The sequence below is a fragment of the Mobula birostris genome, chromosome 28 (genome assembly GCF_030028105.1).
Source record: "Mobula birostris isolate sMobBir1 chromosome 28, sMobBir1.hap1, whole genome shotgun sequence".
In the NCBI taxonomy this organism is placed as follows: Eukaryota; Metazoa; Chordata; class Chondrichthyes; order Myliobatiformes; family Myliobatidae; genus Mobula; species Mobula birostris.
Genome location: NC_092397.1, coordinates 9945070 through 9962652, shown reverse-complemented (window position 1 = coordinate 9962652; position 17583 = coordinate 9945070). Strand labels below are relative to the sequence as shown.

General features: G+C 47.6%; 1 protein-coding gene across 5 annotated transcripts in view; it reads left to right on the top strand.

The window, feature by feature from the left end:
* Positions 1–17583, top strand: part of LOC140189258 (spectrin beta chain, non-erythrocytic 1-like) — a 464253-nt gene that overhangs the window by 401427 nt on the left and 45243 nt on the right. For all 5 annotated transcript variants that reach the window (XM_072245944.1, XM_072245948.1, XM_072245947.1 and 2 more), the window contains 4 exons: positions 3829–4053; positions 5676–5765; positions 12899–13177; positions 14968–15098. In XM_072245944.1, coding sequence (XP_072102045.1) covers positions 3829–4053; positions 5676–5765; positions 12899–13177; positions 14968–15098 — 725 coding nt within the window. The remainder of the gene's footprint in view (positions 1–3828; positions 4054–5675; positions 5766–12898; positions 13178–14967; positions 15099–17583) is intronic.

The window sequence follows — 17583 nt, the reverse complement described above, 5'->3', positions numbered from 1 at the left end:
CAGGCCAGGCAGCATCTCTAGGAAGAGGTGCAGTCGACGTTTCGGGCCGAGACCCTTCGTCAGAACTAACTGAAGGAAGAGTGAGTAAGGGATTTGAAAGTTGGAGGGGGAGGGGGAGATCCGAAATGATAGGAGAAGACAGGAGGGGGAGGGATGGAGCCAAGAGCTGGACAGGTGATGGGCCCAGGGAGAAAGACAAGGGGATGGGGAACCCAGAGGATGGGCAAGGGGTATAGTCAGAGGGACAGAGGGAGAAAAAGGAGAGTGAGAGAAAGAATGTGTGTCTGCGTCCCCCTCGTACCCCACCCATTATTTATTTTTATACACATGTTCTTTCTCTCACTCTCCTTTTTCTCCCTCTGTCTCTCTGACTGTACCCCTTGCCCATCCTCTGGGTTCCTCCCCACCCCTTGTCTTTCTTCCCGGACCTCCTGTCCCATGATCCTCTCATATCCCCTTTGCCAATCACCTGTCCAGCTCTTGGCTCCATCCCTCCCCCTCCTGTCTTCTCCTATCATTTCGGATCTCCCCCTCCCCCTCCCACTTTCAAATCTCTTACTAACTCTTCCTTCAGTTAGTCCTGACGAAGGGTCTCGGCCCGAAACGTCGACTGTACCTCTTCCTAGAGATGCTGCCTGGCCTGCTGCGTTCACCAGCAACTTTGATGTGTGTTGTTTGTAACTTAGCATCCTCTTTTCAGACACCACCGTCAGAGAGTCGAGTTCCATCCCCACAACATCACTGGCCTTACGAATGAGTTTGTTGATTCTGTTGGTGTCTGCTACCCTCAGCCTGCTGCCCCAGCACACAACAGCAAACATGATAGCACTGGCCACCACAGACTCATAGAACATCCTCAGCATCGTCCGACAGATGTTAAAGGACCTCAGTCTCCTCAGGAAATAGAGACGGCTCTGACCCTTCTTGTAGACAGCCTCGGTGTCCTTTGACCGGTCCAGTTTATTGTCAATTCGTATCCCCAGGTATTTGTAATCCTCCACCATGTCCACACTGACCCCCTGGATGGAAACAGGGGTCACCGGTACCTTAGCTCTCCTCAGGTCTACCACCAGCTCCTTAGTCTTTTTCACATTAAGCTGCAGATAATTCTGCTCACACCATGTGACAAAGTTTCCTACCGTAGCCCTGTATTCAGCCTCATCTTCCTTGCTGATGCATCCAGCTATGGCAGAGTCATCGGAAAACTTCTGAAGATGACAAGACTCTGTGCAGTAGTTGAAGTCCGAGGTGTAAATGGTGAAGAGAAAGGGAGACAAGACAGTTCCCTGTGGAGCCCCAGTGCTGCTGATCACTCTGTCGGACACACAGTGTTGCAAGCACACGTACTGTGGTCTGCCTGTCAGGTAATCAAGAATCCATGACACCAGGAAAGCATCCACCTGCATCGCTGTCAGCTTCTCCCCCAGCAGAGCAGGGCAGATGGTGTTGAACGCACTGGAGAAGTCAAAAAACATGACCCTCACAGTGCTCGCTGGCTTGTCCAGGTGGGCGTAGACACGGTTCAGCAGGTGGACGCTAGATACGCAAGCGTGGAGCGAGCTGTTGCCGTGTAGCTGGCTCCCCCTCTCCAGGCATCCGATGAACCCAAAGGGACGGCAGAGACTGATACAGTTTGGTACAAGCAGCATCGCATGAGTTGCCAGTCAACACTGAACTCAATGTTGGACTGCCTTAGGGACCCCAGCTCCAGATTTTTCTCTCCGGGTTTACTCCCTAAGTGTTCCTCCTGACTGGGTACAGCCACAAGGCAGCGGAGGTTTGAGATCAGAGTTTTCCTTCTCCCAGGTGAGCTGACGAGCCCCATCTGCCCGAAGCAACTGGTTTTAAGGTGCCAGTAACCCACCTTTGCCCCTTCTCCAGTCAGTAGAAATGGGTCCACACATGAAGGCCAGAAGCTAGGCTCGGTTATTGGAGGCTATTTGAGGCGCACACCATTGGGAGCATTTAATAGGTAGTGGGAGCTTATCCAAGTGACCACTGCTGACTATAACAACTTTAAGAAGCCCTGTAGTGTAAGGAGTGGAATCATGACCAATAGAAGGGGAAAAAAATTCACTATTACTGAACTTATATGAGAAAGATGTTAAGTAAATGTAAAATGTGAGTGAAACAACAGATATTTTTAAGGGTTTGCCTTATGGAAAATTGCAAATCAATTGGTATTCTAGGAATGCAACCCCTCTGTAACATGAGGATGTACTGTCTTAATATTAATCCAAAAAAATATAGAAAGCATAATCCGGCCCCTTAGTGTTATCAAGGATCCCATCCATCCATCCAGCATCCTCTTTGACTTTCTACCATCAGGCAGGAGACTCCGATGCGTAAAGAGAAGAACGGTCAGGATGGGAAACAGTTTCTTCCCTCAGGCCGTCAGGCTTCTGAACTCCCTGCCACATCGCATTTGAAGTGTCACCGGTTAATCTGTTCTGTACCTGACAATATTTAATTTATGCATAATTCATCGGTAGATTTTATCCTTGCCTCTATAAGTTATCGTGTGCTAAGTGTGTGTTATGTGTGCTATTGTGCCTTACACCCTGGTTCGGAGAAACGTCTCGTTTCTATATACGAATATATTTATGATTATTTAATTTATATATATATATACACACACACACCCACACCCACACCCACACCCCACACACACCCACACCCACCCATATGTATATATTTGCATATATATACGCGCGTGCACACACACACACACACACACACACACACACACCCATATATATGTGGGCACGTGGCCAAGTGGTTAAGGCATTCGACTAGCGATCTGAAGGTCGTGAGTTCGAGCCTCAGCCGAGGCAGCGTGTTTTGTCCTTGAGCAAGGCACTTAATCAGACAGTGCTCCGCGATGACATCGGTGCCAGGCTGTATGGGTCCTAATGCCCTTCCCTTGGACAACATCGGTGGCGTGGAGAGGGGAGACTTGCAGCATGGGCAACTGCCAGTCTTCCATACAACCTTGCCCAGGCCTGCACCCTGGAGAGTGAAGACTTTCCATGCACAGATCCATGGTCTCGCAAGACTAACCGATGCCTTTATTATATGTTATATACATCCTGTCTAGTTAAATGACAATAAATTTGAATTATTCTACAAAGTTGAGTAGAAATTTATTATTCAAGTATGTATACGTCAGCATTCATTTTTGCAGGCATTCACAGTACAACAGAATCGATGAAAAACTACAGACAAGCAACAAACGTGCAAAAGAAGAGAAACTGTGCAAGTGTAATAAATAAATAAACAGACAAATAGAGGGTGTAATCGTGATTGAAAGTGGTTGTGGAGTCACTTCATAGTTGAGTTGGGTGAAGTTATCCACGCTGGTTCAGGATAACTGTTCCTGGACCTGAGGCTCCTGTACCTTCTTCCTGATGGCAGCAGCGAGAAGAGAGCATGAGCTGGCTGGCGGGGGTCCCCGATGATGGATGCTGCTTTCCTGTGACAAACTGTGCAAATACAAAAAGAAGGAGACAGGCAGACAGGAATGAATGAATGAATAAATGAATAACTGTACAACCAAGCAAGCAATTAATATCAAGAACATCAGATGAAGTGAGTGAGTGTGTGAGTGAGCCCATAGGTTGTGGGAATCAGTTCGGTGTTGAAGTGAGTGAAGTTATCCACGCTGGTTCAGGAACCTGCTGATTAAAGGGCAGTGGCTGTTCCTGAACTTCGTGGTGTGGGACTTAAGGCCCCCGATGGCAGCTGTGAGAAGAGAGCATGGCCCGGGTGGTGGGTGGTTCTTGATGATGATGTTATAATTTCCTTTCTTCATCCTACCATGTCTTGCAGATGCTGGAAAATCAGATGCAGGTCCGACAAAAGGAGCTGGAAGAGCTGAAGAACCAGGCGCAGGCCCTGGGGCAAGAGGACACGAATGTCGTGGAGATAGATGCCAAGCAGAGGAGGGTGGAGGAGAGATTCCAAGAGATGATGAGGCCTGTCGAAGAAAGGCGCAGAAACCTCTTGGCCTCCAAAGAGGGCCATCAGTTCAATCGGGACTTGGAGGACGAAGTTGTAAGTGTCTAAGATTTGGCTTTACTCACTGCACCATCTTTTTGTCTCCATAAAATAACGGATCAGATACTTGTTTGATCCTGTGTTTCCACATACACATGAATGAAGACAGGAGGCAGATTTAATTGTGATATTCAAAGCAACGCACACAAAATGCTGGAGGAACTCAGCAGGTCAGGCTGACCATCTGCATGGAAATGAATAAACGTTCGACGTTTCGGGCCGAGAACCTTCTTCAGGACTGGAGAGGAAGCGGGGAGGACACCAGAATAAAAATATGGGGGGGAAGTGAAGGAGGATAGGTGGAAGGTGATAGTGAGGTCAGGTGGGTGGGAAAGGTCAAGGGCTGGAGAAGAAGGAACCTGATAGGAGAGGAGAGGGACCGTAGGAGAAAGGGAATATCGATTTTTCTTTCCGGTAATTTTTCCCTCCCCCTCCCCTCTTCAATTCCCCACTCTGGCCTTTTAGCTCTTCTCACCTGCCCATCGATATTCATGCCATCAGGTTGGAGGCTATCCAGCTGGAATACGAGGTGTTGCTCCTGTACCCTGAGGGTGGCCTCATCGTGGCACGAGAGGAGGCCATGGACCGACCAACCTGTCAGAACGGGAATGGGAATTTTGTGATATTCAAAACTCAGCTGGATAAACCTACTTGGGGCGGGGGGGGGCAATCAGCAGGGATTTGGAGAGAGGGTGGGGAGTGTGGACTTGATAGCTTCCGTCCATTCAGTGACCTTTCTGGGAAAACTATCTTTAGTGATGAGCGGGAGGCCATTGAGATGGCATAAATGCCTGTGGGCATCACTGATGCCCAAGGGAAAGGACATCTGCCTTCCCTCCCCTGCCTGGACTGCATGCAGTTCCAGCTGTATATCTTTGTGTTGACTCTAAAATGTCCAGCAAGCCTTTGAGTATAGTGTAGTTAATGCTATCAACAGTGTCAGTAATATGGGAATTATTTTTTTAATACAGCAATGCCCATAATCTGGCCCTCTCCCTGTCCTAAACACAAGAGGTTCTGTATATGCCAGTAATCTTGAGCAAAGCGCCCAAAATCCTGGAGGAGCTCGGCAAGTTGGGCACGGTCTATGGAGGGGTCTTAATGAAGGGTTTTGGCTCAAGACTCTGACTATTCTTTTTGCCTGACTTGCTGAATTCCTCCAGGATTCTGTGCATGTTGGCCTTCTCCCTGTGCTGGGCTTATCAATTACTATGCAAGTCCCAGATTTAAGGGGCAGGTTTCTGACTGGAGGTGTGATTCCAGCAAAACCTGCGTTCAACAAATCGAGGAGTCTAGCATTGACTTAATGTTTGAACTGCAGGAATACGTATGTATTTTGTTTCATTGCCAACCTAGCTAAAAATGGAGTCCTACTTTAGAGGAGAATTCAATTGCATTTGTTTTAAATTGTTTTATTAAATGTGTTTAGAATCTTGCAAAGTCATAATTTCTCTCTCTTCCTCTCTCCCTCCTCCCCTCCCCTTCCTCTCCTTCTCCATACCTCCCTCCCTCCCTCCATCCTTCTCTCTCTCCCATCACCCCTCCCCCTCCTGCCTCCCTCTCCTCTCCCCCTTCTCCCCTCCCCTCCCTCCCTCACCCCCCTCTCTCCCCCCCTCCAGCTGTGGGTTAATGAGCGGATGCCACTCGCTACCTCCACTGACCACGGAAACAACCTGCCAACAGTGCAGCTGCTCATTAAAAAGAACCAGGTGAGTCCCGGGCACGACTGGGGTCGCTTCCTTTTCAGGAAAACGCTCCGCGTTCCAACAAGGCTTGCTCAGCACCTGCTCCTGTACATCTGTTCCTCACTGAAGTAATTGCCCACGTGTGCCTTGGCAGACTTGCCGACACAGATACAGTGTGTAACCTTTGCTCTGTAAGGCCGTCAATTGCAGATTACTCTCATCCAGCTCATAATTAATTTTTTTTGCCCTTCTGTGACACTGGTGTAATAACCAGTCAAGGAGAGGGTGGTTTGCACGGATATGATGAAAGGGATTTCAGTATGTAATACTAGAGACTGCAGGTTGATAAAACCAGTCCTCATAGACGGATCACAAGTGGAGAGAGTGAGCAATTTCAAGCTCCCGGGTGTTAATATCGCCGAGGACCTGACCTGATCCCAACATATCGATGCAGCTACAAAGAAGGCAAGGCAGCGGCTATATTTCACTAGGAGTTTGAGGAGATTTGGTTTGTCACCTGAAACAACTGAAAACTTCCACAGATGTACCGTGGAGAATATTCTGACTGGCTAATACTGGTGTGGGGGTGGGGGGTGGTGTTGCTATAGCACGGAGTCAACGCAAGCTGCAGAGAGTTGTAAACTCAGTCAGCTCCATCATGGGCACCAGCCTCCGTAGTGTCCAGGACATCTTCAAGGAGCGGTGCCTCAGAAAGGCAGCATCCATCATTAAGGACCCCCATCACCCAGGACATGCCCTCTTCTCATTGCTACCATCAGGAAGGAGGTACAGACGCCTGAAGACACACACTCAGTGATTCAGGAACAGCTTCTTCCCCTCTGCCATACGATTTCTGAATGGACATTGAACCCATGGACACTAACTCACTCCTTTTTACTTCTGTGGTGAATTTGAAGCGGCTGTGGAGGCCAGGTCATTGGGTATATTTAAGGAGCAAGAGGCCAGTAGACAGTGCTGAACACTCGCTCGGCCTCCGCACCCACCTCAATGATTTCAATCTTTCTTGGCGCTTTAGTCGGCGAGAGATGGGCTCGCACCCCTGGCCTCTGTGCTGCAAGCTTTGATGGCAGTCTCATGGAACACTCTCTGAGACAGCAAAGCGCCATATTGCCCGATCGGCGAGAAATCAGGCCGCCAAAATGTAGATAACAGGCTCTAACAGTAGACTGATTTGACCTTGACCGTGATTAATTCTGAGAAGTCATAAAAGAGGTTAAAATGTTAGTAATGGAAAACAAAATTCAAATGGTCTCTCTCTCTATCTCTCTCTCTCTATCTCTCTCTCCCCCCCCCCTGCCACCGCACCCCCCCCCCCCTCCTTTCGCTCAATGGTGCCAGAGTCCTGGGTCTTGGGCAAGGGTTAATCGACATGAATTGTGGATGGGTCTCTGTAGTTCATATTATGATGTGTTTTTGGTTTCTGGCTGCTCCTTTTTTTTTTGGTTGCTATTTTGGACGATTTTCGATTGGGGCAGACTAGCTCTGCCGCCTTCAGTCAACGACTGACCGAGCGCTAGATTGAAATGAATTAAATATTCCTAGACTGTTCGATGATTTATGGTTTGGTGTTTTATATTCTGTTTTTTTCACTCGGTTTTTGTTTGCCACTTGTGTGATTTGTTCTGGGGTTTTTTTTGCAAGCTGGGGCTTTGGTAGATTTTCTTTGAACGAGTTCCATGGTTTTCTTTCTGTGTTTCGTGACTGTCAGTGGGAAGACAAATCTCAGGATTGTATACTGCATACGTACTTGGATAATAAAAGTACTTTTAATCTTTGAATAAACCAGAGGCTGGAATCTGTATAACCTCCTTCCAGAGATGCTGTTTGACTGGCTGAGTTCTGTGTATGTCGTAGCGTTCATATTTGACGTTGGATCTAGAGATGTTTGATGCTGACGTTCTTCAGAAGTGGAAAATAAGGTGTAAATCTTGAGCCATTTTATTCGGTTTCAAAAGAAGGAAATAACAGTAATCAACTCATTGAGAACAAGGGAGAGAACGAAGAAAAAAGAACAAAGAATTCGTGGTCATTATACCCTCAAATCCAGTTCAGAATAGAAAGATAAAGGACATTCCATTGATAAAAGGTGAAATAAGTTCAGGAGCGTGACAGAGAAACTTCTGGAAAAATACGGAACCAGCTAATAGTAACTACAATTACAGAAAATTATCTGAACAAATACACACACACCACACACACCACTCACACCACACACACCACACACACACACACACACACGCACACACGCACACACACACACCACACACACACTCACACACTCTCACACACTCACACCACACACACACCACACACACACTCACACCACACACACCACACACACACACACACACACACACACACACACTCTCACACCACACACACACACCACGCACACACACTCACACCACACACACCACACACACACACACACACACACACACACACACACACACACACACACACACTCTCACACCACACACACACACACACCACGCACACACACACTCTCTCTCTTATTTATCAGAATCAGGTTTAATATCACCGGCATATGTCCTGAAATTTGTGAACTTTGCAGCAGTACAATAATAGAGGGGAGAAAAACCCTGTGAATTACAGTATGAATATGTATATTAAATAGTTACATTAAGTAGTGCAAAAAAAAGTAATAAAAAAGGAGTGAGGTAGTGTTCAGGGTTTAATGTCCATTCAGAAATCGGACGGCAGAGGGGAAGAAGCTGTTCCTGAATCGTTGAGTGTGTGCCTTCAGGCTTATGTACCTGATGGTAGCAATGGGAAGAGGGCATGCCCTGGGTGATGGGGGTCCTTAATGATGGACGCTGCCTTTTTTGAAGCACCGCTTCTTGGAAGATGTCCTGGACACTATGGAGGCTGGTGCCTATGATGGAGCTGACTGAGTTTACAACTCTCTGCAGCTTCCCTCGATCCTGTACAGTAACCACCCCCCCCCAAACTGATGCAGCCAGTTAGAATGCTCCCCACCATACATCTGTAGAAGTTTCTGAGTGTTTTTTGGCCTCAAGCTCCTTATGAAATAAAGGAATGAGGTCTTATAAAAATTGAGCAAGCATTAATGAAGTTAAACTGCAAGAAAAATAACAATTCTAGACCCTATTCCAACACCTTTCGACCGTTTTGGATGGGGCAGCCACAAATCATAGCAAGTCCCATAAACAGTGAGGTAAATGGGAAGCTCCGGTCACGGAACTGAGAACTTGCAGAAGTCAGAATCAAAAGCTGAGCCGGGATAGGAAATAGCTCCAAACTTTGTTGAGATTGTTAAGAAGTTGGTTACAGAGGCGCTGTTGGGCTGAAGGGTCAGGATCGTTATTTTTAATATGGAGTTGTGTTTATTGTATTCTAGATGGAGGTTGATATATTTTTGAACTTTAAGGGAATAGGAACCTGGAGTTCAGGGTGAAAGAGGGCTTGAGGTACGGACTTCAGCCATATGATGATCAGCAGAGCAGGCTTGATGGCTTCGTTGAGCACCTTCACTGTATCTGCCACAAAAATTGGAGGGAGGAGAAGATGGCAGCGTGACGCAGCTCGCAGCAGCCTCTCCGGTGGTGATGTCTGTTATCTGTCAAGTAGGGTGCCGTGCACAATCCTGATTTGATGGAGATGGACGTGAGAGCACGGAGGAACATCTGGTGAAACTTCTGAAATGCCTGCTTCGCTGCTGCTGCTACTGTGTGATCCAGAATCTCCGGAGGGGAAGGCCCCGAGTCCTCGGCTTTGCTTGTTGCTCGGCAGCCGGGGCGGGGTCGAAGTGCTCGGCAGAGATGGTGCTCGGAGATGCTGTGTCGGAGGGGCTGGTCAGAAGCTCGAAGTTTTCAGACAGGCTCAGAGTCCGCTGCTGTTGGGTGCTTCCACTGGTGCTGCATCAGCAAGTTTGCGGTGCTTGGAGGTTCACGGCAGGGAGAGTTTCTCCCTTCTGCCGTCTGCATGAGATGATGAGGCTATTGGGACTTTGAGACTTTTGTTTTACTGTGCCCATGGTCTGCTCTATATCAAATTATGGTATTGCTTTGCACTGTTGTAACTATATGTTATAATTATGTGGTTTTGTCAGTTTTAGTCTTGGTTTGTCCTGTGTTTTCTTGTGATAATCATTCTGGAAGAAAGTTGTATCATTTTTTTTTAATGCATGCATTTCTAAATGACAATAAACAAGGACTGAGTGTCCTCATAATCTAAATTGGGATTTGCTGGAGGCCACCCATTTTAATTCTCCTTTCCATTCCCATTCTGACATGTCAGTCCATGATTTCCTCTACTCCCTGTCACAATGATGCCACACTGAGGTTGAAAGAGCAACACCTTCTGCCTGCTCTGGATCTCTTTATCGCTAATTGCCGATGGGACATCAACCGTCTCGACTTCACCGCACCTTGTCCCCATTCCAACCTCACTCCTTCAGAACGCTCTGCTCTCCACTCCCTCCGCACTAATCCTAACCTTATTATTAAACCCACCGTGACCCCACTAAGGAGCACCAGGCCATTGTCTCCCACACCATCACCGACTTTATCCGCTCAGGGGATCTCCCATCCACTGCTACCAACCTTATAGTTCCCACACCCCGCACTTCCCGTTTCTACCTCCTACCCAAGATCCACAAACCTGCCTGTCCTGGCCGACCTATTGTCTCAGCTTGCTCCTGCCCCACCAAACTTGTTTCTGCATACCTCGACACAGTTTTATCACCCCTTGTTCAATCCCTTCCGACCTATGTTCGTGACACTTCTCACGCTCTTAAACTTTTCGGTGATTTTAAGTTCCCTGGCCCCCACCGCTTTATTTTCACTATGGATGTCCAGTCCTTATATACTTCCATCCCCCATCAGGAAGGTCTCAAAGCTCTACGCTTCTTTTTGGATTCCAGACCTAATCAGTTCCCCCCTACCACCACTCTGCTCCGTCTAGCGGAATTAGTCCTTACTCTTAATAATTTCTCCTTTGGCTCCTCCCACTTCCTCCAAACTAAAGGTGTAGCTATGGGCACCCGTATGGGTCCTAGCTATGCCTGCCTTTTTGTTGGGTTTGTGGAACAATCTATGTTCCGTGCCTATTCTGGTATCTGTCCCCCACTTTTCCTTCGCTACTTCGACGACTGCATTGGCGCTGCTTCCTGCACGCATGCAGAACTCATTGACTTTATTAATTTTGCCTCCAAATTTCACCCTGCCCTCAAGTTTACCTGGTCCATTTCCGACATCTCCCTCCCCTTTCTAGATCTTTCTGTCCCTGTCTCTGGAGACAGCTTATCCACTGATGTCTACTATAAGCCTACTGACTCTCACAGCTATCTGGACTATTCCTCTTCTCACCCTGTCTCTTGCAAAAACGCCATCCCCTTCTCGCAATTCTTCCGTCTCCGCTGCATCTGCTCTCAGGATGAGGCTTTTCATTCCAGGATGAGGGAGATGTCTTCATTTTTTAAAGAAAGGGGCTTCCCTTCCTCCACTATCAACTCTGCTCTTAAACGCATCTCCCCCCATTTCACGTACATCTGCTCTCACTCCATCCTCCCGCCACCCCACTAGGAATAGGGTTCCCCTGGTCCTCACCTACCACCCCACCAGCCTCCGGGTTCAACATATTATTCTCCGTAACTTCCGCCACCTCCAACGGGATCCCACCACTAAGCACATCTTTCCCTCCCCCCCCCCCTGCATTCCGCAGGGATCGCTCCCTACGCAACTCCCTTGTCCATTCATCCCCCCCATCCCTCCCCACTGATCTCCCTCCTGGCACTTATCCATGTAAGCGGAACAAGTGCTACACATGCCCTTACACTTCCTCCCTTACCACCATTCAGGGCCCCAAACAGTCCTTCCAGGTGAGGCAACACTTCACCTGTGAGTCGACTGGGGTGATATACTGCGTCCGGTGCTCCCGATGTGGCCTTTTATATATTGGCGAGACCCGACGCGGACTGGGAGACCGCTTTGCTGAACATCTACGCTCTGTCCGCCAGAGAAAGCAGGATCTCCCAGTGGCCACACATTTTAATTCCACATCTCATTCCCATTCTGACATGTCTATCCACGGCCTCCTCTACTGTAAAGATGAAGCCACACTCAGGTTGGAGGAACAACAGCTTATATTCCGTCTGGGTAGCCTCCAACCTGATGGCATGAACATCGACTTCTCTAACTTCCGCTAAGGCCCCACCTCCCCTTCGTACCCCATCTGTTACTTATTTTTATGCACACATTCTTTCTGTCACTCTCCTTTTTCTCCCTCTGTCCCTCTGACTATACCCCTTGCCCATCCTATGAGTTCCCCCCTCCCCCTGTCTTTCTCCCTGGGCCTCCTGTCCCATGATCCTCTCATATCCCTTTTGCCTATCACCTGTCCAGCTCTTGGCTCCATCCCTCCCCCTCCTGTCTTCTCCTATCATTTTGGATCTCCCCCTCCCCCTCCAACTTTCAAATCCCTTACTCACTCTTCCTTCAGTTAGTCCTGACGAAGGGTCTCGGCCTGAAACGTCGACTGTACCTCTTCCTAGAGATGCTGCCTGGCCTGCTGCGTTCACCAGCAACTTTGCTGTGTGTTACCTTATATTCCGTCTGGGTAGCCTCCAACCTGATAGCATGAGCATCAATTTCTCAAACTCTGGTAATTGCCCCTCTTCCATCACCATTTCTCATTCTTGTTTCCTTTCTCACACCTTCTCTCCTTGCTGGCCCATCACCTCCCTCTGGTGCTTCTCCCTCTTCCCTTTCTTTCCATGGTCTTCTGTCCTCCCCCATCAGATCTCCCCTTCTCCAGCCCTGTATCTCTTTCACCAGTCAACTTCCCAGCTCTTTACTTCACCCCCTCCCCTTTCCCGGTTTCACCTGCCACCTTGTACTTCTTATTCTGACTTCTTCCCCCTTACTTTCCAGTCCTGATGAAGGGTTTCAGCCCGAAACATTGACTGTTTATTCCCATCCACAGATGCTGCCTGACCTGCCGAGCCCCTCCAGCACGTTGTGTGTATTGCTGTAGATTTCCAGCATCTGTGTCTGTGCGGATGGGGTCTATGGCTTGTTCCCTGCTCTCTGTTTAAATATCCTAATGACGATCATAAAGTGGGGAAATAGCTAACGTTTCGTTTGGTCCTTCAGACCCTTCAGAAAGAGATCCAGGGTCACCAGCCCCGAATAGACGATATCGCGGAGCGTGGAGAGACGATGGCCAAAGCAGGGCGCATCGATTCGGAGGTGCTGCGAGCCCGCCTGGGGGACCTCCAGCAGATGTGGAAGCAGCTGAAAGAGGAGACGGACAAACGCAACGATCGGCTGCAGGAATCCCAAAAGGCTCAGCAGTTCTACTTTGACGCGGCTGAGGCTGAGGCTTGGATGGGCGAGCAAGAGCTTCACATGATGTCAGAAGAGAGGGCTAAGGTACCAAAAAAAAATCAAACCGTATACAGTTCAAAGAAATACCTGCATTTTGCACGCACTCATTCGATAGTTGGGTGCCAGATATATGTAGAAAATCAATTTTGGCGTTTTTAAAACAGAACTTAATAGAAATGAGCCAGGATTGCTTCCTTTGTCATGAAATGCTCTGTTGTGTTACTGCCAGCTTGTGACCGAGAGTGGGACCGTTTAAAGTGATCAGGGCTGAACTTGATGTTCAAATCATTCCCTCACTGATTGGGATGTGGGACCAAAGAAAGGACTGCCACTAGACTTGACCATGAAGCGAAAATTGGCTGATCTTGGACCTAGCAAGCAGGTGCTGTCAAACATTTCTGTGGATTAGGGTTCCTGGAAACCTTGACACTTTCCAAGGGAGCCCTTTAAATATTGTCCAGTTCCCAGGAAACCCCTCAAGCATTGATCCTCTCCCAGGGAGACTCTGAAAACAACCTCCTTCCTCAGGGAGTCCCCAGCAAATATTAACGTGGCCCCATGGAGCTCCTCAAAAGTTGCCTCTCTTCCAGGTAGCATATTATCCTTCTTCCAGGAACTCCTGCAAAAGTTGATGGTTATTCTGCAAGCCCCCACAAACATTTCTCCTGAGGAGCTCTGCAAACATTGCTGCCACTCCTGGGAGACCCAGCGAACATTGTCTTTTCTCAAGAAAACAATTGTCTTTTTCCAACAAGGCAAACATGATCTTTTCCCAAGAAACCTTGCCAGAGTCCCTTGAAGCTCCTGTAAAGAATGCCCCTTCCTGGATGTCCCTGTAAAGCTTGCCTAGTTCCTAGTAACCCAAACTAGGATGTATGCGCAGACTCAAATTGTCTGCTAGTGAGCACCGTCATATAATCATCGTCTTCCCTTACTCCTGGAGGAAAATATTGGGACATTGAAAAGGCATCTGTTAGTCTTGCGAGACCATGGATCTGCACCTGGAAAGTCTTCACTCTCCAGGGCAAGGTTGTATGGAAGACCAGCAGTTGCCCATGCTGCAAGTCTCCTCTCTCCACGACACTAATGTTGTCCAAGGGAAGGGCATTAGGACCCATACAGCTTGGCACCAGTGTCGTCGCAGAGCAATGAGTGATTAAGTGCCTTGCTCAAGGACACAACACGCTGCCTCGGCTGGGGCTCGAACTCACGACCTTCAAATCGCTAGTCCAATGCCTTAACCACTTGGCCACGCGCCCACATGTGGGACATTATGGGACATATTTTCAATTTCTCTCTGCAAAGAGACCTGGCTGAAGAATCCATTTGGTAACCTTTGAAAGTGCCTGCCTGCTACCTCACTTAAAAAAAGGAACAAATTTTGGAGTTTAGATGCCATGTTGTATATGTTGAGTCCGTGAGGTCAAGGTATATTCCACAGTACATCAGCTCATTTATTGTATCGCACAGAATATGCTGGAGGAGCTCAGCAGACCAGGCAGCATCTGTGGAGGGGAATAAACAGTTGCTATTTCGGACTGAAAACTGATGAAGGGTCTTGGCCTGAACCAACGGCTGTTTATTTCTCTCCGGTGATGCTGCCCGAACTGCTGAGTTCCTCCAGAATTCCAGGTGGACTTCCAGCATCTGGGAATCTCTTGTGTGTCGAACTCATTTATTACGGTGGTGTTGTGTTATAATTTCCCTCTCCTGCAGTAGCCAGTTTGCCCAGCTAATTCCCAATAGCGGATAGCAGGCGGCGGCATTCGGTTTGGGTGGGGCGTGTTTGTTGGTGAATTGTTCTCCAGTCTTAACTGCAGTTCTTGTGTGAAAAGGACGAGCAGAGTGCAATGGCAATGGTGAAGAAGCACCAGGTGGTGGAGCAGTCACTGGAGGACTACGCACAAACTATTCACCAGCTCTCCAACCTCAGCAGGAGCCTGGTATCAAACAGCCACCCTGAGAGGTCAGTGCCAACTCTGTACAGGAATGCGTTGTGAGGTTTCCGTTTCAGAGCCACAGCTGCCGGGGGTCCTATCACTTTGCCAAGTATTACCCCAAATTGACTTCCTCTTTTATTGCGTCAGGATCGTTGGGCTTTGTTGTAGGAGAGGACACTGATATCTGATTCCTCCCTTTTCAATGCTGGGGTCTCGATGACTGAGATGGCTATACCCGTCAGCATTTCCTTACCAAAGTTGAGTTCAGTGTCATATGCGCAAGTACACAGGTGCAGTGAAAAATTCGCTCACAGCAGCATCACGGGCATCATATAATCCTCTGGAAATCACTATAGGGCTATAACACCAAAAACTTCACACCACCTTAGAAGTTTCTTCCACCTGGCAGTTAATCTGATCAACCATTCTCGTTCAAACCCCCAACCTCTTCCCCCTCTATCTTACCTCAGTCACTGTGCTGTAAACACATTAAACCAATTTTTATAATGCTTTTTCCATTGTAAATATATGCTGGCATTTTATGAACATTTTATTCCATATCTGTACTTCTAGCATTATGTTTATATAATTCTTTATAATTATTGAATGTTTTTTGTTGCATGTCACATCAACACACCATGGCAAGTTCCTAATACATGTAAATGTCCTCTTCGCCCTCGTCCTCTTGGCCCTCCTCCCTCCTCCCCCCTCCCCCCTCCTCCCCCCTTCCTCCTCCCCCCCTCCTCCTCCTCCTCCCCTCCTCTTCCCTTAGCTCCCAGTGGGGATCGTTACTCCCTCCACCCGTCTGCTGATTCAAATGCCCTCATACCAGTTTCGTCAGTAACACTGGGAAGTGTGAGATTTCTGCTCATCACCTCATTTGTCAAGGTGAAATATTAATGCTGACCCCATATAATTGAGTCATAGAGAAGGACAGCACAGAAATAAGCCCTTCAGTCCATCTAGTCCATACCGAACAACTTAAGCTGTCGACTCCCATTGACCAGCAACGGGACCACTGCCCTCCATACCCCAACCATCTGTGTACCTGGCCAAACTTCTCTTAAACGTTGAAATTGTGCTCGTGTGCACCTCTTCCGCTGGCAGCTTGTTCCACACTCTCACAACCCATTGAGTGAAGAAGTTTCCCCTGATGTTCCCCTTATACTTTTCACCTTTCACCCTTAACCCATGACCTCTGGTTGTAGTCCCACCCAACCTCCGTGGAAAAAGCCTGCGTGCATTTACTGTATCTATACCCCTCATAATTGTGTATACCTCTATCAAATCTCTCCTCAATCTTCTACGTTCCAAGGAATAAACTCCTAACCTATTCAATCTTTCCTTATAACTCAGGTCCTCCAGACCCGGCAACATCCTTATAAATTTTCTCTGTACTCTTTCATCTTTATTCGCATCTTTCCTGTCAGTAGGTGACCAGAACTGCACACAATACTCCAAATTAGGTCTCACCAATGCCTTATACAACTTGAACATAGCATCCCATCTCCTGCACTCAATACTTTGATTTATGAAGGCCATAGAATATGGGCGTAGTTTTGGTAAGACCCTGGGAACTCCAGATTGGGAATTACTTTGGTTTAATCCAGTTGTTACCTGTAATTGGTATGAAAAGCTGTTTGACTCATTAGAGTCTGTGGAACTTGATATAGATAATGAAGCAGTCCACGCCTGCATACAACACAAAATGTAGAGCAGATATTGATTGCATAAAACCATTTCTACCGAGAGAAAGAGTCTAACCCCTTTAACATTTAGCGGTACAGGGTCCTCCATTGGCAAATGGATTCACCACTGAAAGAAGCAACTGGTCTACCCATGTAGGTGTTGTGATTGCAAGAGAATTTGGAGGATTTGTGACCTGTAGCAAGTGATTTAGCTCCTGACTACCAAAAGCCCTTCCATCTTCTACAAGGTCCAGTTTAGGGGTGTGATTGCACGGAAGGCTGTATAGGAGGAAAGGGTTGGATTGATCTCAGAGAAAAGGTTAAAAGGTCATCACAACAGACCTATTAATCATCTTATTCGATCACCCACCTTTACTGTTATAACATGTCTGCAGAGTTTGCCATCAGCAAAATGCCCTGCAGTTACTTTGACCATAAGACCACAAACATAGGAGCAGAAATAGGCCATTCAGCCCATTGAGTCTGCTCCATTATTTCATCATGACTGATTTGTCGCTCTCAGCCCCATCTCCTGCCTTTTCTCCATAACCTTGACACCTTTGCTAATCAAGAATACATAAACCTGCACTTTAAATATACCAAATGACTTGGCCTCCACAGCCGTCTGTGGCAGTTAATTCCACACGTTCACCACCTTCTGGCGAAAGAAATTCCTCATCATCTCTATACAAAAGGAACATCCTTCTATTCTGAGGCTGTGCCCTCTGGTCCCCCACTATAGGAAACATTCTCTCCACATCCACTCTGTCTAGGGCTTTCAATATATGATAGATTTAAATGAGATTCCCCCTTCATTCTTCTA